The sequence below is a fragment of the Ranitomeya variabilis genome, chromosome 8, assembly GCF_051348905.1.
Source record: "Ranitomeya variabilis isolate aRanVar5 chromosome 8, aRanVar5.hap1, whole genome shotgun sequence".
Classification (NCBI taxonomy): Eukaryota; Metazoa; Chordata; class Amphibia; order Anura; family Dendrobatidae; genus Ranitomeya; species Ranitomeya variabilis.
In genome coordinates, this window is record NC_135239.1 from 15661731 (window position 1) to 15689616 (window position 27886).

At 52.5% G+C, this 27886-nt stretch overlaps 1 protein-coding gene across 1 annotated transcript; it reads left to right on the plus strand.

The window, feature by feature from the left end:
- Nucleotides 1-27886, plus strand: ANKRD13C (ankyrin repeat domain 13C). The gene is made up of 13 exons (XM_077278863.1): nucleotides 1-487; nucleotides 10680-10721; nucleotides 12495-12599; nucleotides 18404-18489; nucleotides 18994-19039; nucleotides 19442-19508; nucleotides 20394-20538; nucleotides 22237-22368; nucleotides 23457-23618; nucleotides 24079-24158; nucleotides 24544-24642; nucleotides 25674-25774; nucleotides 25995-27886. Exons 1-13 carry the CDS (start codon nucleotides 187-189, stop codon nucleotides 26123-26125), a joined length of 1497 nt encoding a protein of 498 aa, XP_077134978.1. The 5' UTR covers nucleotides 1-186; the 3' UTR covers nucleotides 26126-27886.

Consider the following 27886-nt stretch of genomic DNA (forward strand, 5'->3'; position numbering starts at 1 on the left):
GGCCGCCGCTCCTTACGTCACCGCGTGTAGTCTCCGCCCACCGATGTAGCTGAGTTGTTGGTGCCGCGGGTGTTTCGTCGCTGAGGAGGATGCGCGGTGTTCGCTGTCGGACATCCCGGGTGTGAGCCGCATGTTCGGGGCCGCCCTTGTTCTTGGCCCTTGGTTTGCCCCGTCCTCGCCGTTCCAATGACCGGGGAGAAGATCCGCTCCCTCCGCCGGGATCACAAGCCGAGCAAGGATGAGGAGCTGCTGGAGCCGGACGAGGAGGCAACGGCCGGGGGCACCTTCACCCGCAAGAACCGGAACAGCAGGAGCTTCAGCAACCACCGGCTGATCCGCGCCCCCTCCAACCCGGCCATAGCGCCCGGGGACGGGGAGGCCAAGCCCGGCACCTGCCACCCGGTGCACGAGTGCGTGTACAAGGGCGACATCCGCCGCCTGTCCTCCCTCATCCGGAGCCACAGCATCGGCCAGAAGGACAACCACGGTCAGTGCCGCCGCTGCTGCAGAACCTCTCAGGGCAGTCACGGGGGGAGGGAGGAGAACCTGTCAGTAACTGAGGATGGGGGGGTCGTAGCTGTCAGTGACGGAGGATGGGGGGTCGTAGCTGTCAGTGACTGAGGATGGGGGGGTCGTAGCTGTCAGTGACTGAGGATGGGGGCGTCGTAGCTGTCAGTGACTGAGGATGGGGGGGTCGTAGCTGTCAGTGACTGAGGATGGGGGGGTCGTAGCTGTCAGTGACTGAGGATGGGGGGGGTCATAGCTGTCAGTGACTGAGGATGGGGGGTCGTAGCTGTCAGTGACTGAGGATGGGGGGTCGTAGCTGTCAGTGACTGAGGATGGGGGGTCGTAGCTGTCAGTGACTGAGGATGGGGGGGTCGTAGCTGTCAGTGACTGAGGATGGGGGGGTCGTAGCTGTCAGTGACTGAGGATGGGGGGGTCGTAGCTGTCAGTGACTGAGGATGGGGGGGTCGTAGCTGTCAGTGACTGAGGATGGGGGGGTCGTAGCTGTCAGTGACTGAGGATGGGGGGGGTCGTAGCTGTCAGTGACTGAGGATGGGGGGGTCGTAGCTGTCAGTGACAGGATGGGGGGTCATAGCTGTCAGTGACTGAGGATGGGGGGGTCGTAGCTGTCAGTGACTGAGGATGGGGGGGTCGTAGCTGTCAGTGACTGAGGATGGGGGGGTCGTAGCTGTCAGTGACTGAGGATGGGGGGGTCGTAGCTGTCAGTGACTGAGGATGGGGGGTCGTAGCTGTCAGTGACTGAGGATGGGGGGTCATAGCTGTCAGTGACTGAGGATGGGGGGGTTGTAGCTGTCTGACTGAGGATGGGGGGGTCGTAGCTGTCAGTGACTGAGGATGGGGGGGTCGTAGCTGTCAGTGACTGAGGATGGGGGGGGTCGAAGCTGTCAGTGACTGAGGATGGGGGGGGGTCGTAGCTGTCAGTGACTGAGGATGGGGGGGGGTCGTAGCTGTCAGTGACTGAGGATGGGGGGGGTCGTAGCTGTCAGTGACTGAGGATGGGGGGGGTCGTAGCTGTCAGTGACTGAGGATGGGGGGGGTCGTAGCTGTCAGTCACAGGAGAAGTAGGAATGTCAGCGGCCGAAGCTGCTGCAAACCTCTTAGGACAGAGCAGTCACTTGTGAGGGCCAGAGCTGTCAGTCACTTAAGGTTACAGTTGTCAGTTGAGAGGTAGCTGTGGAGCTAGCTGTCACTCACGGTGGGATATGAGCTGTCAATCATTCAGGGTTAGCGATTTCGGGTCGGCGTTGCACAGCCTCTTCGATAAAAGCTGTCGGTTATGGGGTCTGATCTGTCGGTCACAGGGGTGAGGAGGTTTGAGACTGCCTTTCTGTTCATGTTTGTGGGCGCCCAGGTTCACCGTCGGTCATTCATTTACGTCCGGGGCCTGAGATGCTGGTTGTTTGTTCATTTTTGGGGGGTCAGAGCTGCCGAACAGTCAATCATTTGTTGGGTGGGGTGGGGGGCAGATCTGTCAGTCCTATTGGCTGCAGAGCTGTTGGGTCAGTGATATCAGCCGCGGGGGTCTGAGCTGCCAGTTATAGGGGCTTCTGGAGCCGTCATTCACATCCGCTTCAGAAATGTCAGTAGCTGTTGATAGTTTGGACGGGGGCTGCTGATTTCTGTCAGCTGCTCCTCACGTAGAGACGTGACCTCCACCCTGTGCTGGTGACAACAACTGGAGAGTCGCAGGTCTGAGGTCTCTGAGACAGAGGATGATTGGAGTTGTTATCCCAACATCCGCCAGGTCATCTGATGCCTCCTGTAATGAGACCCGGCCGCACGTTCCTCCTTCCCTCAGGTATTGATATTCTGTCTGTCGCTGTAGTAACCTCTAGGTCATTTCCTGCCCGCAGCATTGAGAACAGCTGAGGATGATGGGGGTTGCTGTATCCTTTCTCTGGTAAGGTGTGATTTGTGCACAGTAATTGGCTATTAGTACCGCACGGATCAGAGGGACGTAGCATTGTTTGGCCCCCATTTCCATCTGTCTGTGTTAGCTGCGTGCTATTCTGTGGTGCTCATCACTAGCTGCAGCCGTCCTTTTGCCCATTTGTGGCAGAGGATGTCCGTCCTGTGCTTCCTTTGCTAGGTGTGGGGGTCCGGAGTGGGTGTGATTACACAGCCAGCATCCGCCTCTAACTGCAGTGACCAGAGCTAGCTCTGATCGCTGCTAATTAACAGTTTAAATGCCACTGTCAATCTGTGATAGCAACATTTAAGTGGTGCGATTCCTGGAGGTGGATCCATTCTGTTGCCAATCACCCCCGCTCTCTGTGATACAATCACGAGGCTCCCATGGATAACCAATGCAGCCAGAGGATTTCTGTAGTTTTTAAAAATACTAGAAAACTAAAAAAAAAGTTTCAATCAGATCCCTTTTCCCAATGCAAGAAAATGAAACCCCATTTGGTGTCGACGCATTGACAAAAGTCCAATCTACCAAAATATAAGATTGTTTATGTAAAGGCCATAAAAAAATAAAAAATAAACTGCCCAATTGCAAAAAAAAATATTCTCCACTCCATTAATATGCGATAAATATCAATCAAAACGGTATCAGGAAAAACTCCTCACAAGAAAGCAATAAACTCCAAAGCTTCATCAACAGAAAAATAAAGAGAAGTTTGGGTCTTAGAAGACAACAGCACAAAGAAAAAGCTTATTTTTATTGCCAAAACCCTGGATGTTTAGTCTCCGCCCCCTTGACTCTTCTGTTCTCTTTGATTCACCTCTGTGTTCTGTTGCTTGTGAGGAGCGAGCCGGTCCCCGTGATCGGTGATTAGGCTGCACACCTGTCTCGACAGGTTCCCTTTAAGCAAGTGGTGAATGAGACTTTTCTGGCAGCTTTCCCGATTTATCAGACATTTATTGGATTATTGGGTACATTTTACATATATCAAGTTCTGCTGCTGTTTCAGGAAAATGGCTAAGTCTTCTGTGCTGCTGCTGCCCTCTCCTGTGAGCTCCTTCCCGCTGGTGCCTTGAGCTGCTGCTGCCCGCTCCTGAGACCTCCTTCTCGCCTGTGCAGTGAGCTGCTGCCCTCTTGTGAGCTCTTTCCCGCTTGTGCCGTGAGCTGCTGCTGCCCGTTCTTGTGAGCTCCTGCCCACCAATGCTGTGGGCTGCTGCTGCCCGTTCTTGTGAGATCCTTCCCGCCGGTGCTGTGGGCTGCTGCTGCCCTCTCGTGAGCTCCTTCCCACCGGTGCCATGAGCTGCTCCTGCCAACTCCTGTGAGCGCCTTCCCGTCGGTGCCGTGAGCTGCTGCTGCCCACTCTTGTGAGCTCCTTCCCGCCGGTGCCGTGAGCTGCTGCTGCCCGCTCTTGTGAGCTCCTTCCCGCCGGTGCCGTGAGCTGCTGCTGCCCGCTCTTGTGAGCTCCTTCCCGCCTGTGCTGTGAGCTGCTGCTGCCCGCTCTTGTGAGCTCCTTCCCGCCAGTGCTGTGAGCTGCTGCTGCCCACTCCTGTGAGCTCCATCCTGCCGGTGCCGTGAGCTGCTGCTGCTCGCTCTTGTGAGCTCCTTCCCGCTGTTGCCATGAGCTGCTGCTGCCCTCTCTTGTGAGCTCCATCCCGCCGGTGCCGTGAGCTGCTGCTGCCCGCTCTTGTGAGCTCCTTCCCGTCGGTGCCGTGAACTGCTGCTGCCCGCTCCTGTGAGTTCCTTCCTGTCGGTGCAGGGAGCTGCTGCTGCCCGCTCCTGTGAGCTCCTTCCTGCCGGTGCTGTGAGCTGCTGCTGCCCGCTCCTGTGAGCTCCTTCCTGCCGGTGCTGTGAGCTGCTGCTGCCCACTAACATGATTACCTTGAGACATTATTTGATTTTTATTTTGTAAGTAGAGCAGTGGGGAAAACGTAGCGTCACATGGCAGCCATTGCCGGGTTTGTGATAGCGGCTGTCTGCACGGGCACACAGTGCGCTCTTTAGTCATATGCCTGATAAAACCTTGGCAGACGCTCTCTCTGTGATGGACCCGATACAGTGGGTTTTGTTCTGCTGTGACCTGATGTGGGGGTGATACGGCGCAGTCTGACTTTGTACAATTGACGCTTCCCCCGTTTTTGGTGTTTGGAGGTGGCAGCAAAGTAAAATGTCCAAGATGTCAAGCTAAATGTAATGGCTAAAGGAGGGGGTCTCCTGGATTACACAACTAATGGCCTACTCTTTGGGGCAGACCCCCAACACTCTATTTGATTTTGCTTTAAATTATTTTGATCTCTGCTGCAGAGGATTTCTGTCCATCCCCTGATGTCGACCGGGTAAAGAGGATCTGCAGCAGTTACAGGTGGTTTTCTTTTGCATCTGTTGCATACATAGAAATAGTGGGAATTGTCAGGAAAGCATCCGGGGATAGGAAGCTCGTCCGGCCCCCGCAGGTAAAAGTACAGCCGCTGCTATGGGAATGGCCGCCAAACAGAGTGCAGCAGCGCTGATCCCGGCACACCCATGTGTGGACATATGTGACATGTAGTGGAGGGGCGGGGGCCGGGATTCAGTCGTTGCATTGATGGATCACACAGTTATTCACTCCCTACTGAAATGGCTGATAACAGCGAACAGTAGAATACACAATTTCCATTTGCTTCAGTGTTGTATGCAAAATCTTGCTTTCACGTTAGTTATATATTGGCGGGACCTGCTGATTTTTGGCTTTAACGCAAATATTATCTATGGGGGTCTTTAACTTTGCCCCTGTAGTAGATGTCAGGGGAGATCACAGAGCAGCTTGTATGGATGTCAGGACACCTCTTGGCACCGCTTATCTCCATAGCAAACAACCAATTGCAGATTTAACAGCTGATGATGTCTGGGGGAGAAAGGGATCTGGAATCGTTATAACACCAAATCCCTGTTCTGCAGGAGATCAGCGGCCGCCGGGGGGCACTAGTCTGATCCGAGATTGCTTGTTAAGTGTGTATGTACAGTGGGGAAAATAAGTATTCGATACTCTGCCAATTTTGCAAGTTTTCCCACCTACAAGAATGGAGAGGTCTGTAATTTTTATCATAGGTACACTTCACCTGTGAGAGACAGAATCTAAAAATAATAAACAGAAAATCACATTGTATGATTTTTACATAATTAAATAGCATTTTGTTGCATGAAAAAAGTATTTGATACAATAGAAAAATAGAACTTAATATTTGGTGCAGAAACCTTTGTTTGCAATTACCGAGGTCAGACGTTTCCTCTAGTTCTTGACCAAGTTTGCGCACACTGCAGCCGGGATATTGGCCCCCTCCTCCATACAGATCTGCTCCAGATCTTTCAGGTTTCGCGGCTGTCGCTGGGCAACATTGAGTTTCTATTGGGTTCAGGTCTGAGGGCTGACTAGGCCACTCCAGGACCTTGAAATTCTTCTTACATACGGAGCCACTCTTTAGTTGCCCTGGCTGTGGTTTTCGGGTCATTGTCATGCTGGAAGACACAGCCATGACCCATCTTCAATGCTCTTACTGTGGGTAGGAGGTTGTTGGCCAAAATCTCTACGTGACCCCATCCATCCTCCCTTCAATATGGTGCAGTCGTCTTGTCACCTCTGCAGAAAAGCAAAGTATGCTGTTTCTCCCACTATGCTTCACGGTTGGGATGGTGTTCTTGGGTTATACTCGTCATTCTTCCTCCATCCTTAGATGGCTCTTTGGTCTTGGCCATGGTGGAGAGGTTGGGATGTGACTGCTTGTGTGGACAGGTGTCTTTTATGCAGGTAACGAGATCAAACAGATGCAATTAATACAGGTAATGAGTGCAGAGTAGGAGGCTTCTTACAGAAAAGCTAACAGGTCTGTGAGCCAGAATGCTTGTTGGTCGGTGATCAAATACTTATTTCATGCAATAAAATGCAAATCAATTATGTAAAAATCCTACAATGTGATTTTCTGTTTGTTTTTTTGTTAGATTCTGTCTCACAGGTAAAGTGTACCTATGATAAAAATTACAGACCTCTCCATTCTTTGTAGGAGGGAAATCTTGCAAAATCGTCAGAGTATCAAATACTTATTTTCTTCGCTGTATTTCACAGTCCATGTAGCAGAACAGAGCCCACCAGACGCACTGCTGACCCCATAGGAAATTGTAGGATCTGTCACTTGTTGAGACCCCTTTGGTCACTGCACAGAGATTTCCTATTGGAGAAGGAGTGGGATAACCCAACTTCACAATCTGGTTCTGTTTGTTCTGTGTAACTACGTAGTCGCATGGGTCTGCATAGAAGCTGTACACACGACAGACAGAGGGACACCTGGCTGGCCTCGGCTTTCTCCAGCTGTTGGCAGGGGTGTTGTAAGTGAGACTTGGGGCCATCATCTTCTTTAGTCAGAATCGACCCTTGTTATATGTCTGGGGCATTTATGACTCGTCAGCAGGCTCCATTGCACGCTGTTAGGAATGGCGAGGTAGCCACACAGATGCAGCCCTCCTTCATTTCAGGATAGGCTCAAAGATGATGCTGGACACTATCATCTGCATAGAAATTGGTAATTTTTTTTCCTATCCGATGCAGCCACTAGGGGGAGCCGCACAACGTTACTGAATACTTGTATGTGCAGAGCTCCCTCTAGTGGTGGCTGCAGGAGTTCTCATTTCCATGTGTGTTCGGGATTCGGAGCATAGTGGGCACTTATTATAACACCGCTCTGGGGTCCGTCCATCGCTGGATTCCAGTAACGTTCAGCCCCTTCCTATGAATGATATATTTAATGCCTTATTTCTAGATGTCCGGATTAGTCACAGTCTTTTTATATCCTCGGCTGTTTGTCAAACCCTTCTGTTCATTCGAAGATTTGCTCTCCAGGCCGCGCTCCCACGTTCCCATTCAATCTTTGCTGCTAATTTTATCTGCTGGCCGCATTACAGAAAGTATTAGAGGTTTATTTATGTATTGCTTTAGCTAATTAAGTTGTTGGGGGTTGTAGTACCCTCGAGAGAATCCGGCCGTTAGCGCCTGCAAAAGTCAATCGCTGCAAGTTTCCCATGGGGAATATTCCAGATTAAAACGTAATGGATGTACGGCCGCCCGCAGTGTTAGAGCACAGGAAGTGATCAGAGCGCGGTGCGGCCAAAGTCACACGTCAGGGATGTCACAACGAGAAGTAAATGATGACTTACGCCATAGAGCAGCAGCCTGTAATCAGCTGCTGCAGAACTACAACTCCCAGCATGCCCAGATGACCTGCGGCCTGGTTTTCTGCTCCGTTATGTACAGACATTTACCAGTTGCTCTAAAGCTGTTGCAAACCTACAACTCCTGGCTGTGCATGCTGGGGATTGTAGTTTTCAGACTGTCGCAGAGCTTTGTCCCATGTCTCCGGTGCTGAGGACCTTTTTGGGCCCTTACAGACACCATATTCTCAGTAATACCGTAATTACCGCACTGCTGTTGCCCTGTCCATGCTCTGCACTTCTTGTTTTCCCCACTCTTGACCCTTTTATAATCTGTGGTACAGTAGTGGACCGCCCCTTTAATGAGCCCGTTTCGCCACCACAGAAGGCCCCGTACTGCGCGCTGATTGCATCTTGTTTTGCGATTACGCTGGTGACGTCTTAATTTCCTGCACCTAAAATATTCATATAAAACTCAGTTTAAAGTGTTATCAGGGTAAGCTGCATGTTTGCTGCCCCAGATCTGTCAGCCTCAATCTGCCGCTCGTCCTCACCGGCTTTCATGCTTCCGTCAGTAACATTTTCTCGTTTCCTTTTTAAGTGGTGACCCATTAATGGGGATGTGCGCTCCCCGGCGCTGACACGTCGCCGTCACAGCAGACCAGAGAGCTCGTTAGTCCCATAATACTCGTTATCGACTCGACAATGGAAATGAGTTTATTCCTCTACAGCAATGCCCCCCCCTCCCCAGACTACAACTCCCAACATGTCCTGCTGTCCTGTACAGGCTGCTTCTCTCCACACTACAACTCCCAACATGTCCTGCTGTCCTGTACAGGCTGCTTCTCTCCACACTACAACTCCCAACATGTCCTGCTGTCCCGTACAGGCTGCTTCTCTCCACACTACAACTCCCAACATGTCCTGCTGTCCCGTACAGGCTGCTGCTCTCCAGACTACAACTCCCAACATATCCTGCTGTCCTGTACAGGCTGCTTCTCTCCACACTACAACTCCCAACATGTCCTGCTGTCCTGTACAGGCTGCTGCTCTCCAGACTACAACTCCCAACATATCCTGCTGTCCTGTACAGGCTGCTTCTCTCCACACTACAACTCCCAACATGTCCTGCTGTCCCGTAGAGGCTGCTGCTCTCCAGACTACAACTCACAACATGTCCTGCTGTCCCGTACAGGCTGCTTCTCTCCACACTACAACTCCCAACATGTCCTGCTGTCCCGTACAGGCTCCTGCCCCCCACACTACAACTCCCAACATGTGCTGCCGACCCGTACAGGCTGCTGCCCCCCACACTACAACTCCCAACTTGTCCTGCTGTCCCGTACAGGCTGCTTCTCTCCACACTACAACTCCCAACATGTCCTGCTGTCCCGTACAGGCTGCTGCCCCCCACACTACAACTCCCAACATGTGCTGCTGTCCCGTACAGGCTGCTTCTCTCCAGACTACAACTCCCAACATGTGCTGCTGTCCTGTACAGGCTGCTTCTCTCCACACTACAACTCCCAACATGTCCCTCTGTCCTGTACAGGCTGCTGCCCCCCACACTACAACTCCCAACACGTGCTGCCGTCCCGTACAGGCTGCTGCCCCCCACACTACAACTTCCAACATGTAGGCGATCCTGTAGATCCCTGATCTGACGTCTTGTAGCCTCTGGCACCCCCACGTTGTAGTGTCACAGATGTGTACGGGTCAGACATTTCCAGACACTTGCAGCAAGCAGAGTTTTTGAAAACAATGAGAAACTGATACACGATGTACATTGTGCGATGATGAACTTTTAGGCTATGTGCACACGATGCGGAAAACGCTGCGGATCCGCAGCAGTTTCTCATGAGTTTACATTACAATGTAAACCTATGGGAAACAAAAAACGCTGTGCACATGCTGCAGAAAAACCCGCGCGGAAACGCAGCGGTTTACATTCCGCAGCATGTTAACTTTCTGCGGATTCAGCAGCGGATTTACAGCTGCTCCTATAGAAAACCGCAGTTGTAAAACCGCAGTGAAATCCGCAGAAAAACTGCGGTAAATCCGTGATAAATCTGCAGCAAAAACGCTGTGTTTTTGCCCTGCAGATTTATGAAATCCACTGCGGAAAAATCTGCAGTGGACCATTATACGTGTGCACATAGCCTTTAGGCTCCTTGGTGTTTTCTTGCAGTGTTCACGCGTCGCTAACATTCCCCAAGAGAGAAACGTTGTGGCCACACAGCGGTCGTTGGACCCTCGAATGTCTCCCTGAAGCGTTGGCCACATTCACGTCGATACAAAGTATCATTTATCTCCGCCATTGCTAAATGCATTCATCACCTCACAGTGGAATAGATGAATGTGTGATCACCAGGGGTGGCCCCCTTGGGTGCTGGGGATCCCCTGTGTGAGCATGTGCGGCCACCGCTGGGGACCCCCTGTGTGAGCATGTGCGGCCACCGCTGGGGACCCCCTGTGTGAGCATGTGCGGCCACCGCTGGGGACCCCCTGTGTGAGCATGTGCGGCCACCGCTGGGGACCCCCTGTGTGAGCATGTGCGGCCACCGCTGGGGACCCCCTGTGTGAGCATGTGCGGCCACCGCTGGGGACCCCCTGTGTGAGCATGTGCGGCCACCGCTGGGGACCCCCTGTGTGAGCATGTGCGGCCACCGCTGGGGACCCCCTGTGTGAGCATGTGCGGCCACCGCTGGGGACCCCCTGTGTGAGCATGTGCGGCCACCGCTGGGGACCCCCTGTGTGAGCATGTGCGGCCACCGCTGGGGACCCCCTGTGTGAGCATGTGCGGCCACCGCTGGGGACCCCCTGTGTGAGCATGTGCAGCCACCGCTGGGGACCCCCTGTGTGAGCATGTGCTACTACCGCTCCATTCTTTTCTACAGGACATATCTCCACATGCGCACTATCGCTCCATTCGTGTAGGGAGGTTTCTCTGCCCATGGGGGGCGCTCATTGTTTGGTTACCCTGTCTGCCTCCCCATCATACTCTACAACTTTGTAAAGTTTCACCACTGCGGTGACTGCAGCTGACGTATCTCTTCTTTTCTCCTTCCAGGTAATACCCCGTTGCACCTTGCTGTGATGTTGGGCAATAAAGGTACGTGCCGATATAGACACTAGACCGCCTCATTCTCTCCTCCTTGTGGATTTGTGTGTGTTGCAGAACTACATTCCCCATCCTCCATCTGTCAGGACATGCTGGAAGTTGTACTTTTGCAACCACTGCTGTGGGGGAAGACGCTTCCTAGGGGTGTAAGAATAATCCTGTATTGTAAGTGGCCGGATTTCTCCATTGTTGTCGATGCCAATCCTGATGATAGCTGCTTTCCCCAGCAGCGCCACCCCTACCTGTAGGTTGTGTCTGGTATTGCAGCTCAGATCTATTATAGTGAATGTGAATGGAGCTGAGGTTCAGTACCGGACACAAGCTATGGACGGGGGCGAGGAAGACTTTGGAGGAAAGTAGTTGACTTAGCTAATAACAGGTTCATACAAGGTCATGGTGTGTGACCCCCATCCTCCGGGCATGTGTGGCCCCAGGATGTGCTGATTCAGCAGGGACGGGGGTGGAGGTATCGGCGTCGCTCTCGGGATGCTCCTTCCCTCCCTGCAGTGACCGCAGACTTTACCCCCGAACCGTGTCCCTAAAATGGTTTACACATTAACTTCTGCGATGGCCTCCTGTCCAGAGCGCTGGATTCTTTATCAGAGATATCTGCTTCTTTCTCCACATATGAGCCACTTTTTCTTTTATCCCTGTGTCCCCAATTCATCAATTACTCTGAAAACCGAATCCGTTCAGTTTTGGGTCAAAATGAGAAGTTGGCAGCTTACCGAGGGATGAGAGTACAGCTGCTTGCCAAAGTCTATGGAGAAGGGATTTGGGTAATAGAACAGAGTAAATCGAGAGGCAGGCACACGCAGAAAGATCATGCTGTAGCTTTCTAGTAATTGTTTCTCTATACTCTTTCTCGGTGCTCTGCTCAGTACTGCTATATAAAGTCCTCAATACTGCTGCTTTCTAGTAAGTGTTTATTTTGCCTGAGAGCTGGATTCACGGCTACACTTCTCAGCACTGATGTATACTGTCCTCCATGATGCTGCTTTCTAGTAAGTGTATTCTTACCTCAGTGCTAGATTCACAGCTACACTACTCGGCACTGATGTATAATATCCTCCATGCTGCTGGTTTATAGTAAGTGTATTATCTCACCCCCTAGTGCTGGAATCACAGCTACACTACTCAGCTCTGATGTATAATATCCTCCATGCTAATGATTATGTGCTACATAGAGACAGGAGAGCAGGAATCCCTCATGTCTGTGTGTCGTGTATGGGAGACTTCATAGTCTACACTCACTAGCTCAGAGACAACTGAAAGTTGGTGATAAGGCCTCCAGAGGGAAAACTGGTGAAACATGTGTGCAACGGTCATATAATGGTCACAAATTGTGTTATCCCCTATGTATACACATCCAACTCATCCAAGTATCCAGAATGCTTTGCTGCATTAGTCTATACATGTATTTTCATGATCTAAGCATATTTTGAAATATATGCACTTCATCTATTAAAAAAAAAAAAAAAGTCAACGTGGACAATCCCTATAAATGAGAAAATTCTTCATGGTCGCTGGCGGGAGCTGTGCAGCTTGATTTTTACTGTGCACTGATGCCGTCTGCAGAGAGCTCCCCCTAGTGGTGGCCAGAATCTTATGGACCTGAGTGGGTCAGCAGAGCGTTTAAGAAATACTCTGAAATTAATTTACGCTGAATTTTGTTACATTTGGAGATTCATAATCTAGAGGAGCAATGATAAGACGTCTAGGAAGAAGAAATGCCTAAATCTGTATGTTGTCCGCTTTTTGCAGAGTGCGCTCATCTGCTGCTGGCGCACCACGCTCCGGTGAAGGTGAAGAACGCGCAGGGCTGGAGCCCGCTGGCTGAGGCCATCAGCTATGGAGACCGACAGATGAGTAAGTGGCCCCCTGTGTTTCCTCCTTACAGGACGCCCCCACTGTGAGGTCCAGAGACAAGATAAGCATGAAATGTAGTTATATAGCTACTAGATTGTGGCCCGATTCTAACGCATCGGGTATTCTAGAATATGCATGTCCCCGTAGTATATGGACAATGATGATTCCAGAATTCTGTGCACGTCGCTGATTGATCGAGGCAACCTTTTTGACATCATCGTCGCCATGGCAACCATTATGACATCTACGTCGATACTGTGCCCGTCGCTGATTGGTCGAGGCCCAGGCGGCCTCGACCAATCAGCGAATGAATAAACGGGACAGACAGACAGACGGAAAAACCCTTAGACAATTATATATATATATATATATATATATATATATATATAGATATACTGTCCGCTGCCCCTGGGCACAGCTACACCACGGGGATCACACACTGGGGATATAGCTATATACTGTCCGCTGCCCCCGGGTACAGCTACACCCGGGGATCACACACTGGGGATATAGCTATATACTGTCTGCTGCCCCCTGGGCACAGCTACACCCGGGGATCACACACTGGGGATATAGCTATATACTGTCCGCTGCCCCTGGGCACAGCTACACCGCGGGGATCACACACTGGGGATATAGCTATATACTGTCCGCTGCCCCCGGGCACAGCTACACCCGGGGATCACACACTGGGGATATAGCTATATACTGTCTGCTGCCCCCGGGCACAGCTACACCCGGAGATCACACACTGTGGATATAGCTATATACTGTACGCTGCCCCCGGGCACAGCTACACCCGGAGATCACACACTGGGGATATAGCTATATACTGTCCGCTGCCCCCAGGCACAGCTACACCCGGGGATCACACACTGGGGATATAGCTATATACTGTCCGCTGCCCCTGGGCACAGCTACACCCGGAGATCACACACTGGGGATATAGCTATATACTGTCCGCTGCCCCCAGGCACAGCTACACCCGGGGATCACACACTGGGGATATAGCTATATACTGTCCGCTGCCCCCAGGCACAGCTACACCCGGGGATCACACACTGGGGATATAGCTATATACTGTCCGCTGCCCCCAGGCACAGCTACACCCGGGGATCACACACTGGGGATATAGCTATATACTGTCCGCTGCCCCCGGGCACAGCTACACCGCGGGGATCACACACTGGGGATATAGCTATATACTGTCCGCTGCCCCCAGGCACAGCTACACCCAGAGATCACACACTGGGGATATAGCTATATACTGTCCGCTGCCCCCAGGCACAGCTACACCCAGAGATCACACACTGTGGATATAGCTATATACTGTCTGCTGCCCCCGGGCACAGCTACACCGCGGGGATCACACACTGAGGATATAGCTATATACTGTCCGCTGCCCCCGGGCACAGCTACACCGCGGGGATCACACACTGTGGATATAGCTATATACTGTCCGCTGCCCCTGGGCACAGCTACATCCGGAGATCACACACTGTGGATATAGCTATATACTGTCCGCTGCCCCCGGGCACAGCTACACCCGGGGATCACACACTGGGGATATAGCTATGTACTGTCCGCTGCCCCTGGGCACAGCTACACCCGGAGATCACACACTGTGGATATAGCTATATACTGTCCGCTGCCCCCGGGCACAGCTACACCCGGGGATCACACACTGGGGATATAGCTATGTACTGTCCGCTGCCCCTGGGCACAGCTACACCCGGAGATCACACACTGTGGATATAGCTATATACTGTCCGCTGCCCCCGGGCACAGCTACACCCGGGGATCACACACTGGGGATATAGCTATGTACTGTCCGCTGCCCCTGGGCACAGCTACACCCGGAGATCACACACTGGGGATATAGCTATATACTGTCCGCTGCCCCCGGGCACAGCTACACCCGGAGATCACACACTGGGGATATAGCTATATACTGTCTGCTGCCCCCGGGCACAGCTACACCGCGGGGATCACACACTGAGGATATAGTTATGTACTGTCCGCTGCCCCCGGGCACAGCTACACCGCGGGGATCACACACTGTGGATATAGCTATATACTGTCCGCTGCCCCCGGGCTCAGCTACACCGCGGGGATCACACACTGTGATATAGCTTTATACTGCCCGCTGCCCCCGGGTACAGCTACACCCGGAGATCACACACTGGGGATATAGCTATATACTGTCCGCTGCCCCGGGTACAGCTACACCCGGAGATCACACACTGGGGATATAGCTATATACTGTACGCTGCCCCCGGGCTCAGCTACACCTGGAGATCACACACTGGGGATATAGCTATATACTGTCCGCTGCCCCCGGGCACAGCTACACCGCGGGGATCACACACTGGGGATATAGCTATATACTGTCCGCTGCCCCCGGACACAGCTACACCCGGAGACCACACACTGGGGATATAGCTATATACTGTCCGCTGCCCCTGGGCACAGCTACACCCGGAGATCACACACTGGGGATATAGCTATATACTGTCTTCTGCCCCCGGGCACAGCTACACCCGGAGATCACACACTGGGGATATAGCTATATACTGTCCGCTGCCCCCGGGCACAGCTACACCCGGAGATCACACACTGGGGATATAGCTATATACTGTCTGCTGCCCCCGGGCACAGCTACACCCGGAGATCACACACTGGGGATATAGCTATATACTGTCCGCTGCCCCCGGGCACAGCTACACCCGGAGATCACACACTGGGGATATAGCTATATACTGTCTGCTGCCCCCGGGCACAGCTACACCGCGGGGATCACACACTGAGGATATAGTTATGTACTGTCCGCTGCCCCCGGGCACAGCTACACCGCGGGGATCACACACTGTGGATATAGCTATATACTGTCCGCTGCCCCCGGGCTCAGCTACACCGCGGGGATCACACACTGTGATATAGCTTTATACTGCCCGCTGCCCCCGGGTACAGCTACACCCGGAGATCACACACTGGGGATATAGCTATATACTGTCCGCTGCCCCGGGTACAGCTACACCCGGAGATCACACACTGGGGATATAGCTATATACTGTACGCTGCCCCCGGGCTCAGCTACACCTGGAGATCACACACTGGGGATATAGCTATATACTGTCCGCTGCCCCCGGGCACAGCTACACCGCGGGGATCACACACTGGGGATATAGCTATATACTGTCCGCTGCCCCCGGACACAGCTACACCCGGAGACCACACACTGGGGATATAGCTATATACTGTCCGCTGCCCCTGGGCACAGCTACACCCGGAGATCACACACTGGGGATATAGCTATATACTGTCTTCTGCCCCCGGGCACAGCTACACCCGGAGATCACACACTGGGGATATAGCTATATACTGTCCGCTGCCCCCGGGCACAGCTACACCCGGAGATCACACACTGGGGATATAGCTATATACTGTCTGCTGCCCCCGGGCACAGCTACACCCGGAGATCACACACTGGGGATATAGCTATATACTGTACGCTGCCCCAGGGCACAGCTACACCCGGGGATCACACACTGGGGATATAGCTATATACTGTCCGCTGCCCCCAGGCACAGCTACACCCGGAGATCACACACTGGGGATATAGCTATATACTGTCCGCTGCCCCGGGCACAGCTACACCGCGGGGATCACACACTGGGGATATAGCTATATACTGTCCGCTGCCCCCGGGCACAGCTACACCCGGAGATCACACACTGGGGATATAGCTATATACTGTCCGCTGCCCCCGGGCACAGCTACACCCGGAGATCACACACTGGGGATATAGCTATATACTGTCTGCTGCCCCCGGGCACAGCTACACCCGGAGATCACACACTGTGGATATAGCTATATACTGTCCGCTGCCCCCGGGCACAGCTACACCCGGAGATCACACACTGAGGATATAGCTATATACTGTCCGCTGCCCCCCCGGGCACAGCTACACCGCGGGGATCACACACTGGGGATATAGCTATATACTGTCCGCTGCCCCCGGGCACAGCTATACCGCGGGGATCACACACTGGGGATATAGCTATATACTGTCTGCTGCCCCTGGCCACAGCTACACCCGGGGATCACACACTGGGGATATAGCTATATACGGTCTGCTGCCCCCGGGCACAGCTACACCGCGGAGATCACACACTGGGGATATAGCTATATACTGTCCGCTGCCCCTGGGCACAGCTACACCCGGAGATCACACACTGTGGATATAGCTATATACTGTCCGCTGCCCCCTGGCACAGGTACACCGCGGGGATCACACACTGGGGATATAGCTATATACTGTCCACTGCCCCCGGGCACAGCTACACCCGGAGATCACACACTGGGGATATAGCTATATACTGTCCGCTGCCCCCGGGCACAGCTACACCCGGAGATCACACACTGTGGATATAGCTATATACTGTCCGCTGCCCCCGGGCACAGCTACACCCGGAGATCACACACTGGGGATATAGCTATATACTGTCCGCTGCCCCCGGGCACAGCTACACCCGGAGATCACACACTGGGGATATAGCTATATACTGTCTGCTGCCCCCTGGGCACAGCTACACCCGGAGATCACACACTGGGGATATAGCTATATACTGTCTGCTGCCCCCCGGGCACAGCTACACCGCGGGGATCACACACTGGGGATATAGCTATATACTGTCCGCTGCCCCCGGGCACAGCTACACCCGGAGATCACACACTGGGGATATAGCTACATACTGTCCGCTGCCCCCGGGCACAGCTATACCCGGAGATCACATTTAGCTACAGTGAAGGAAATAAGTATTTGACCCCTTGCTGATTTTGTAAGTTTTCCCACTGACAGACATAAACAGTCTATAATTTTAAAGGTCGGTTAATTTTAACATTAAAAGATAGAATATAAAAAATAAAATTCAGAAAATCTCATTGTAAAAATTATATAAGCTTATTTGCATTTTTCAGTGATAAATAATTATGTGATCCCTCTGGCAAACAAGACATAATATTTGGTGGCAAAACCCTTGTTGGCAAGCTCAGCAGTCAGCCATTTTTGTAGTTGATGATGAGGTTTACGCACATGTCAGGAGGAGTTATCTGGGATTTGTCTGGTGAGGTCACTGTGGAGGGGAGGAGTTATCTGGGACGGGCTGGTGATGTCACTATGAAGGGGAGGAGTTGTCTGGGACGGGCTGGTGATGTCACTGTAAAGGGGAGGAGTTATCTGGGACGGGCTGGTGATGTCACTGTGAAGGGGAGGAGTTGTCTGGGACAGGCTTGTGATGTCACTGAAGGGGAGGAGTTATCTGGGACTTGTCTGGTGATGTCACTGTAAAGGGGAGTAGTTGTCTGGGATGGGCTGGTGATGTCACTGAATGGGAGGAGTTATCTGGGACGGGCTGGTGATGTCACTGTGAAGGGGAGGAGTTACCTGGGACGGGCTGGTGATGTCACTGTGAAGGGGAGGAGTTGTCGTCTGGGACAGGCTTGTGATGTCACTGTGAAGGGGAGGAGTTATCTGGGACTTGTCTGGTGATGTCACTGTAAAGGGGAGGAGTTATCTGGGACGGGCTGGTGATGTCACTGTGAAGGGGAGGAGTTATCTGGGACGGGCTGGTGATGTCACTGTGAAGGGGAGGAGTTATCTGGGACAGGCTCTTAGTCTCTATTCATGGCAGATGAGGGATGATGCTTTATTGGGGCCGCTGAGATGTAAAATGGGTTATTGCGGTAAATCCTTACAATAATCCCGTCTGACGCTCTGTCCCTTTAATGTTCTTCTCTTTCAGTCACTGCGCTATTGAGAAAACTGAAGCAGCAATCCAGGGAAAGTGTGGAGGAGAAGCGACCTCGTCTGCTAAATGCCCTTAAAGAGGTAACGTGCCGATCGCGGGCTGCGGCTTAGCGCGGCGTCTGTGTGCCAGCTGCTGTAACTCGTGTGCCGGCTGCTGTAACTCGTGTGCCGGCTGCTGTAACTCGTGTGCCGGCTGCTGTAACTCGTGTGCCGGCTGCTGTAACTCGTGTGCCGGCTGCTGTAACTCGTGTGCCGGCTGCTGTAACTCGTGTGCCGGCTGCTGTAACTCGTGTGCCGGCTGCTGTAACTCGTGTGCCGGCTGCTGTAACTCGTGTGCCGGCTGCTGTAACTCGTGTGCCGGCTGCTGTAACTCGTGTGCCGGCTGCTGTAACTCGTGTGCCGGCTGCTGTAACTCGTGTGCCGGCTGCTGTAACTCGTGTCGCCGGCTGCTGTAACTCGTGTGCCGGCTGCTGTAACTCGTGTGCCGGCTGCTGTAACTCGTGTGCCGGCTGCTGTAACTCGTGTGCCGGCTGCTGTAACTCGTGTCGCCGGCTGCTGTAACCCGCTCGTCCTCTCTGCTTACAGCTCGGAGACTTCTACCTGGAGCTTCACTGGGATTTTCAAAGTTGGGGTAGGTGGTGAGAGACGTCCTGCGAGCGGCCCCGAGTGTGAGACCCTCCTCTCTTCTGTCTGGAGGTCCCGGCACGTCCTTGCATTTCACACATAGTCTATTGATCGGCTCTCTGTGTAATCCTCTATTCCTCCTGTGGAGGTGCTGCAGGGAGGATGAGCACTTACTGCCAGACACCTGCACTGACCCCGGGTGATGGAAGCTCTCTAATAAAGCGCCTTGTCCTCAGCACAGCTCCCCGTCAAATGTCTCTTATTAAACTCTATGTAATTGCTGTAAGTTTTCTCTCTTCCTGTCCGGAGTCCTGTAGCATTAGTAGCGGGGAGAGCGGAGGGTGTGTTGGCCCCTCGTGCGGCCCGCCCGGCCCCCGTATATTCACGTGCCTTGTGTCTCTCCATCCAGTGCCTTTACTGTCCCGTATCCTGCCTTCTGATGCCTGCAAGATCTATAAACAAGGTATTAATATCAGGTGGGTGCCTTCGTCTCGGCCCGGACCCCGCAGGTACTAACAGCAATGTCGTCCTGTGTATTGTAACATCGTTATTTAAGGGGATATCCCTGTTCTAAGGATCGGCGATCGGCAGAGGTGTAATGTCCCCCGCGTGCTTGTGTGACCACTGCCCCCTCCGTCTATGGGGACGGCATCATACATAGAGCATAAGAAGTAAATGTCCCGGTGGTCACGTTCTCTACAGCCCCTATAGACCCACAGAAGTGAGAGGGTCCCGTCCTTCACATGGGAGACGCAGAACCCCCTCTCTCAGGATTGTTGTAGTCCTGGGGTCAAACCTGCACCAATCACTCATTTACTGCCCATCGTGTTTATGGGTAATGGATGTTTTTGGTTGGCCATCCCCTTTTAAGAAGGGTATCAGTGTTTCCATTCACTGTGGTAATGGTTACTACATGAAGGTGGCCATAGTTAAAGGAGTTGTCCTTATATTACGTGTCCTCACCTCCCACTGGTCACAGCACAGAGATTGCCTGAATTTGTGCAGCCGGCAGCTCAGAGCGGTCATGTCATAGATTCGTGAGCTGTGAGGTCATGGGGGCGTGGCCTGCAGCTGTGCAATGAGCAGTGATGTCATGGAGGCGTGGCCTGTGGTTCTCAGCTGGCAGCTGTGCAGTGAGTGGTGATGTCATGGGGGCGTGTCATGTGGCCCTCATTCGGCAGCTCTGCGGTGATGTCATGGGGGCGTGGCCTGTGGCCCTCATTCGGCAGCTCTGCGGTGATGTCATGGGGGCGTGGCCTGTGGTCTCCACTATAGTAGCTGCTGATTGCGGGGGGCTCAGGGAGCCGGACCCTCCTTCCCCGCATTATGTAGGAGACCAGTGACGATCTCTCCTCTTCCAGGCTCGACACTACTCTCATAGACTTCACAGACATGAAGTGCCAACGAGGGGACCTCAGCTTCATCTTCAACGGAGACGCCGTCCCCTCGGAGTCATTTGTGGTCCTAGACAACGAGCAGAAGGTTTACCAGAGAATACATCACGAGGTGAGTGACGGCTCCGAGTACCGGGGGGATCAGCACAGCCCGTGTACCTGCGTAGTGCTGGGGATATTGTCATGTTAGTAATTTGTAGGATATGTCTTTGCTTTTATGCCCAGTGGGGGTCCGACCTCTGGAACCCCCCTCCCCCCCACTAAGCCCCTCGATCCACAAGGAAGCTGATGGGCCGCCCCAGGGTCTGACCACCGAGGTGTCGCATTCCCACCCTGTGTGTGTTACAGGGAAGCTGATGGGCAGCCCCAGGGTCGGACCACCGAGGTGTCACATTGCCACCCTGTGTGTGTTAGGCCATGTGCTCACGTAGGTTCGGGTCCCTGCGGGTTCTCCCGCAGCGGATTTGATAAATCTGCAGGGCAAAACCGCTGCGGTTATCCCTGCAGATTTATCACGTTTTGTCTTGCGGTTTCCGCTGCGGGATTACTCCTATACTATTGATGCTGCATATGCAGCAATATGCAGCATCAGTAGTAATGTTAAAAATAATAAAACATGGTTATACCTCTGACGTCCCGATCTCCTCGGCGCTGCACGCGGCGGTCCGGTTCCAAAGATACTATGTGCGAGAAGGATGACGTCACCGCAGGTCCTGCTCGCATAGCAAACCTGAGACCGGACGGCCACGTGCAGCGCTGAGAGGTGAGTATAACATTATTTTTTATTTTAATTCTTTTTTTTTTTACCCCAAATATGGTTCCCAGAGCCTGGAGGAGAGTCTCCTCTCCTCCACCCCGGGTAGCAACCGCACATTATTCGCTTACTTCCCGCATCGTTGGCACAGCCCCATGCGGGAAGTAAGCGGATCAATGCATTCCTATGTGTGCAGAATTGCAGCGATTCTGCACAAAGAAGTGACATGCTGCGGGTTGTAAACCGCTGCGTTTCCGCGCGGTTTTTCCTGCAGCATGTGCACAGCGGTTTGCGGTTTCCGTAGGGTTTACATGTAACTGTAAAATCGCTGCGGTTCCGCGGTAAAACCCGCTACGTGTGCACATGGCCTTACAGGGAAGCTGATGGGCAGCCCCAGGGTCAGACCACCGAGGTGCCGCATCGCCACCCTGTGTGTGTTACAGGGAAGCTGATGGGCAGCCCCAGGGTCAGACCACCTGAATGTCACTTGATTGACAGCCACATATAAGTGGTTAAACAGCAGTGACCAGAGCTTGTTCTGATCGCTGCTGATAGAGGCCGGTGGGTTCAGCTCTTGAGACCGCTCCACACCCGCCATGTCAGGGGGTCAGCGCTACCACGTCCACAGGAATGTTGGAGGTCCTGGAATTAGTCTGAGGGTCTGTCCTTTTAATCCTGGGCTTTGTAGTTGCAGAAGACCATGTATGTATTGGGCGACTGCTGTGCACGGTGGTTAATCAGCGCTGTGGCCCCTTTTATCCTGTGGTCAGTGGGGGTCCCAGAGGTCAGGCCCACACGATTATAACGTGGTGGTGCTTCATATCACGTTACTTTGCACTTTGGTTTGGTTGCTCGGATTGAGCAGATTATTTGTAAAGCTGCATGATAATCATTATGTGAGTAGAGATGCTGGGGGTTGTAGTTCTGCTGCATCTTCTCCATATGAGGACCAGGGTAGAATGGTATAAACGCTTGTGTGCTCACCTGGCAGAACATATTGGCGAGGCATCTTCTCTCCCTCGTTGGTAACGATCGCTCCGAATTTCCCGTTTGCAGGAATCTGAGATGGAGACGGAGGAAGAGGTGGACATCCTGATGAGCAGCGATATCTATTCTGCAACCTTGTCGACGAAGTCCATCACGTTCTCACGCGCCCAAACCGGCTGGCTTTTCAGGGAAGATAAAACGGTATGCGGCCGGGCAGGCGGGTGCGGGAAAACGGAACCACACAATGGGTTAATCTATCAGAAGAAAGGATCTGCAGTGCCTCCGGTCCCTGCTGAGATGGCAGCGGAGCGCCGCCCTAGTGGAGGGAATCCCCAGGTCTTATGTACTCCGAGACTTTCATATGATCTCCCTCCCAATATTTGGGGAGTATTACAGATTACTGTAGGCGACCGTGTGTGTAAAGTGTTGACGCCCTTAAATCCTCCGGGGCGGAGTATCGAGAAGCAATATGATCTTTGTTCTGATGGCAAAAGGGTTAACAAATGATGACTTTTTCCTAGGATAGGTCACAGATGTAAGATCATTGGGGGTCCTACACCAAACACCTCCACCAATCAAATGTCAGCAGCCCCCGCAGGGCAGCCTGTGCACGGTTTGTGGAGCCGCAACCGCACAGCTCCGTTCACTATGTAGTGGCCTCTCTGCCCCGGCTCCCATGGCTTACCTCTGCTGAATGTCCACGAAATGTCCGAGAGGTCTGCAGAAAAAATAAATAAATAATAAAAAAATAAAATACATACATACATACATACATACATACATACATACATACATACATACATACATACATTAAAGATAACGGTCCCTGGCCGGTGCCCTTTGTCCGCGGGGGAGACGTCCGAATACAGCGTGCAGTGAAGTAGTTTATTGTTGAGGCTCTGCTGTTTTTCCTGATGAACAGCCCAGTTTAGAGTACAGTGACATCACACCGCTGTGCTAATAAGGAACTATTCCACGCCGGAGGTCGCACGTGCTCAGTCATCCTGTCCTGCTTGTCAGGAGAGGAGCAGACACAGTGCAGTAAATGGCGATTAAGTCTCATCAGATATAAACCATCAGCTGCCAGATGGGGAAGGAGACTGACTCAGCGTCAGCTGCCAGATGGGGAAGGAGACTGACCCAGCATCACCTAGTGGCAAAATATGGAATCAAAAAACGATTTTATGCTAAAAACCGTAAAATGACTTTAAAACGGCCAGTAAGCAGCCGTGGGATCGCTCACCCCCATCAATCGGCTGTATCTAACAGTCTTTTGCGTCTTTCTCAAGGAACGTGTGGGAAACTTCTTAGCCGACTTCTACTTAGTGAATGGGTTAATATTGGAATCTCGTAAAAGGAGAGAACATCTCAGTGAAGAGGACATCCTGCGAAACAAAGCCATCATGGAAAGCCTGAGCAAAGGGGGGAACCTGATGGAGCAGAATTTTGAGGTAGGTCCTCGCTGCCCCTGAACCTGCAGACTGTTATGGATTCGGTAAATGCGGTCATGCTTTTATATTGTGGGCCGTGAAATAATGATTATGGGGGTTGTTATATTCCCAGCTGCCCCCTGGCTTGCTTGTTGTCAGGGGTGCAGTACATTCCTGATGATTGACAGTCCGGACCATTGACATGATTAGTCTGCTGGTCCGGACTCTGCACCTTCCCATGCTGCTGTATGAATCGGCTTTACCTCTACAGCATCGGAGGGGCGCAGGGGCACTGAAGACGGCCGAAACCGGCAATCCCGCCAGCCACAGAGCAGCTTTTACAGGCTCTGTAGGAAAGAGTTTGTAACAGGATTTTTAATAAGAGGCAAAGTTCCTAAATTTTACAAGACCTGTGCAGTTTTAGATGAGAAGGACCCTATAATTCATGGCTGTGCTCCTCTAACACGTGGTTCCCTTGCAGCCGGTCAGGAGACAGTCGCTGACCCCTCCGCCCCCCAACACCATCACGTGGGAAGAGTACATGTCCGCTGAGAACGGCAAGTAAGTATCGGACAAGTGCGATGTTTGTAACATTTATGTACCCCGGGCAAGAATATATACCACCCACCCCCCTCTATATACCCCCACCCCATCTATATACCCACCCACACCTTCTATATACCTCCACCCCATCTATATATACACCACTCCACCCACCTCTATATACCCACCCCATCTATATATACCACCCACCTCATCTGCATACTACTCCACCCACCTCTATATACACCCACCCCCTCTATATACCTCTCCACACCTCTATATAGGACCGTCGTGCAATGACAAATGTGCGTGTACACAGTGTCGCGTGTGTGTTGTGCGTGCTCACGGTGTCCTTTGTGTTACACTCTGCTGCTTCATACATTCTCTCTCTTTTTGACCCCAGAGCTCCACATCTTGGAAGGGAGCTCGTCTGCAAAGAGAACAAGAAAACCTTCAAAGCCACCATCGCCGTGAGCCAGGACTTCCCTCTGGGAATTGAATCGTGAGTTTATGTACAATGATTTGATACGTCCTCCCCGCGTGCCCTCGTGCTGCTGCGGCACCCCCTGCGTGCCCTCGTGCTGCTGCTGCTGCGCCCCTCCCCGCGTGCCCTCGTGCTGCTGCAGACCCCCTCCCCCTTATGCCGTGGGAGGGGGAACTGATGGGCGCAGTAGGACTCTGTGTTGGATGAGGGGCAACTGATGGGCGCGGTAGGACTTGGGGGAGGGGGGAACTGATGGGCGCGGTAGGACTCGGGGGAGGGGAGAACTGATGGGCGCGGTAGGACTCGGGGGAGGGGGGAACTGATGGGCACGGTAGGACTCGGGGGAGGGGGGAACTGATGGGCGCGGTAGGACTCGGGGGAGGGGGGAACTGATGGGCGCGGTAGGACTCGGGGGAGGGGGGAAACTGATGGGCGCGGTAGGACTCGGGGGAGGGGGGAAACTGATGGGCGCGGTAGGACCCGGGGGAGGGGGGAACTGATGGGCGCGGTAGGACTCGGGGGAACTGATGGGCGCTGTAGGACTCGGGGGAGGGGGGAACTGATGGGCGCGGTAGGACTCGGGAGGGGGGAACTGATGGGCGCAGTAGGACTCGGGGGAGGGGGGAACTGATGGGCGCAGTAGGACTCGGGGGAGGGGGGAACTGATGGGCGCGGTAGGACTCGGGGGAGGGGGGAACTGATGGGCGCGGTAGGACTCGGGAGAGGGGGGAACTGATGGGCGCGGTAGGACTCGGGGGAGGGGGGAAACTGATGGGCGCGGTAGGACTCGGGGGAGGGGGTAACTGATGGGCGCGGTAGGACTCGGGGGAGGGGGGAACTGATGGGCGCGGTAGGACTCGGGGGAGGGGGGAACTGATGGGCGCGGTAGGGGGAGGGGGATTTTGCCTTTACCTTCAGAGTAGTAAAGATTTCACGTTGTTGTAGTAACTTCATGTAGAACTGGAGAATCTTGCAGAAGGCAGCTGCTGAAGCGTGGGGGTCCGCATATTGCTGGGGGCAGGTGATAACATGTCGTCTTTGTCTTCCAGACTGCTGAATGTCCTTGAGGTGATCGCACCATTCAAGCACTTTAATAAACTCCGAGAATTTGTACAGATGAAGCTTCCCCCAGGATTCCCTGTAAAACTAGGTATGTGATCTGGTACCGGGGATTTTCAGATGGATGGGGGTCTGACTCGTATAACGGATGTGACCCCCAACAATTAGAAAATAGGAATGTTGCTTTGCCACCTGCCCTTGCACCGTTTCCTAACAATGGGCCCGGGGTCTTGGCAGTCGGCCGATGCTGACCTGAGACGAGCCCTTCTTGCTTTCCGTTGACCGCCTGCACTCTCCTCTTGTGCCCGTAGATATCCCGGTGTTCCCGACCATCACAGCCACTGTAACGTTTCAAGAATTCCGCTATGGAGAGTTCGAGGAGTCCATCTTCACGATACCGGACGACTACAAAGAGGATCCAAGTCGCTTCCCTGACTTATAACTTCCGTGATGTCCTCTACCCTCACTGACCTGTCAGTGCCCACCGTAAAAGTGGCCGCACCGGACACAGCATTGGCCGGGGGGCTCTTAAAGGCAAAGCATAACCGGTTCCCTGTGGTCGTCTGCATCCGCGTGATGCACACGGTGTAGCAGATCCCGTTCTCCAGCACCACTAGCTGCAAGATGGCGGCACTATGGGGCCCCCGGGTCCTCACCTTCCTCCACTTTCTGGTCTTCTGTTTCCAGTTTTGTTTTGTTTTCTCCATTCCTCGCTGCAGTCAGGGGCCATTCAGCGAAATTCTGGGATTTTACACATCGAACTTTTAAATCTTTTTTTTCCTCATAAATTATCCAGGATGTATTATTATATATAGATTCGTCTTGGCTGGCTCTATCTCTATATATGTACAGAAGAGAGGATTTCCTTCTGTCATTAATTGCGTCAATTCAATAGATTGTTACAGCCTCCCCCCTCCTCCGCAATGTGGAGACAATCGCTCGGCACTTGTTGATTATCACAGCGGATGCCATTTTTAATCTCCATGTCAAGGTTTTTTCTTTCATGTTTTAATGTTTTGGTTTTTTTTTTTTTTTTGTTGTCGTAAATATTTTGTTTATTTTTATATATTTAATTTTCCGTTGCTTTACATTTTGACGCAAGAACTATATTAAAAGGGGATATTTGAAGAAACAAAAAACAAAACCCTGGGTGCCTTCTTTTAGAAACTGCAGCGATTGTGACTACAGGTTGTCTGTTTTTGCAACCCAGCCACAATAAAGCGAACACAGCTGACCTGTAATACTGTGTGCAACCTGTGGGCGAGGGTGGTGCTGGTTTTTGAAAGAAAGCTGCCCTAATGTTTTTTGTTTTTCTCGGCTCACCCTTTTTGGAGCATTTTCCTTTTAGATGGGAGATTTAAAAAAAAAAAAAAGTCATCCTCTTCCGGTCTGAGAAATGGCTGCACACACGTTCTGTTCTTTGGAAAGCTGGGTGTCTTCCAATATGGATGCCCCCTGCTCCCTAGATATCTGTCCACCATCCATTCCTGGGATAACCTCCCTGCTTTCCCAGAAACAAAGCAATGTTACATTTCATACTATTAAGGACACTAGATGGCGACGTGTTTTGTTTTTTTCTCCTATGATGCTCCTATGTTCTGTATACTTCTTGTTGTAGAATCTGTCACATCCGTTGTAGGGCGGGTTCTCATTTTTACATTGTACAACGGCTCTGCAGCCGCAGAACTGGGTCCCCCACCCCAAGGCGAGACCATGATGCAGCAGCTAGTGATAGAAGCTTTAAGGGGCCCCTTTAAGGCTCCACATAAAGGGATGACCTTAGCAGCGCTGTCGTTTTTGTACAAGCCGCCGTCCCCTGCATGTCAGCGAGCTGAGGTTTTGTATATAATCAAGATTCTACAGAAAAGGGGGCTTTTAACTATGAATGGGGGGGTAAATACAGACTTCATTTACCATGTGGCATTTATCGTGGTGGCATTTTGGCCTGCCACTCATCCTGGGTAACATGAAGCAGATCTTCAGGCTAAACATTCAGGTCTTCCAAATCGCTGCTTTATACTGAAAGGGAATGAAGTGTCTTCTCCCCTCCCCCGGCAGCACAGGACGCGCCGTGTGCAGATTTATACTGGAAGCCAGTTAAGACTTCACTCATTTTATGCCGTTTTTTTTGTAACTCATTAATGACCATTTCTTGCTGGATCTACACATAGTACTGGTTTCATTAAAGAAAAATCAGTCTCTG

Bases quoted from the DNA above. Each gene is read 5' to 3' on its own strand.
- ANKRD13C (XM_077278863.1), top strand. From the start codon at position 187: ATGACCGGGGAGAAGATCCGCTCCCTCCGCCGGGATCACAAGCCGAGC. The intron at 22,369-23,456 runs GTATGCGGCCGG...GTCTTTCTCAAG, and splicing joins TTTTCAGGGAAGATAAAACG to GAACGTGTGGGAAACTTCTT. The intron at 24,643-25,673 runs GTGAGTTTATGT...TTTGTCTTCCAG, and splicing joins TTCCCTCTGGGAATTGAATC to ACTGCTGAATGTCCTTGAGG.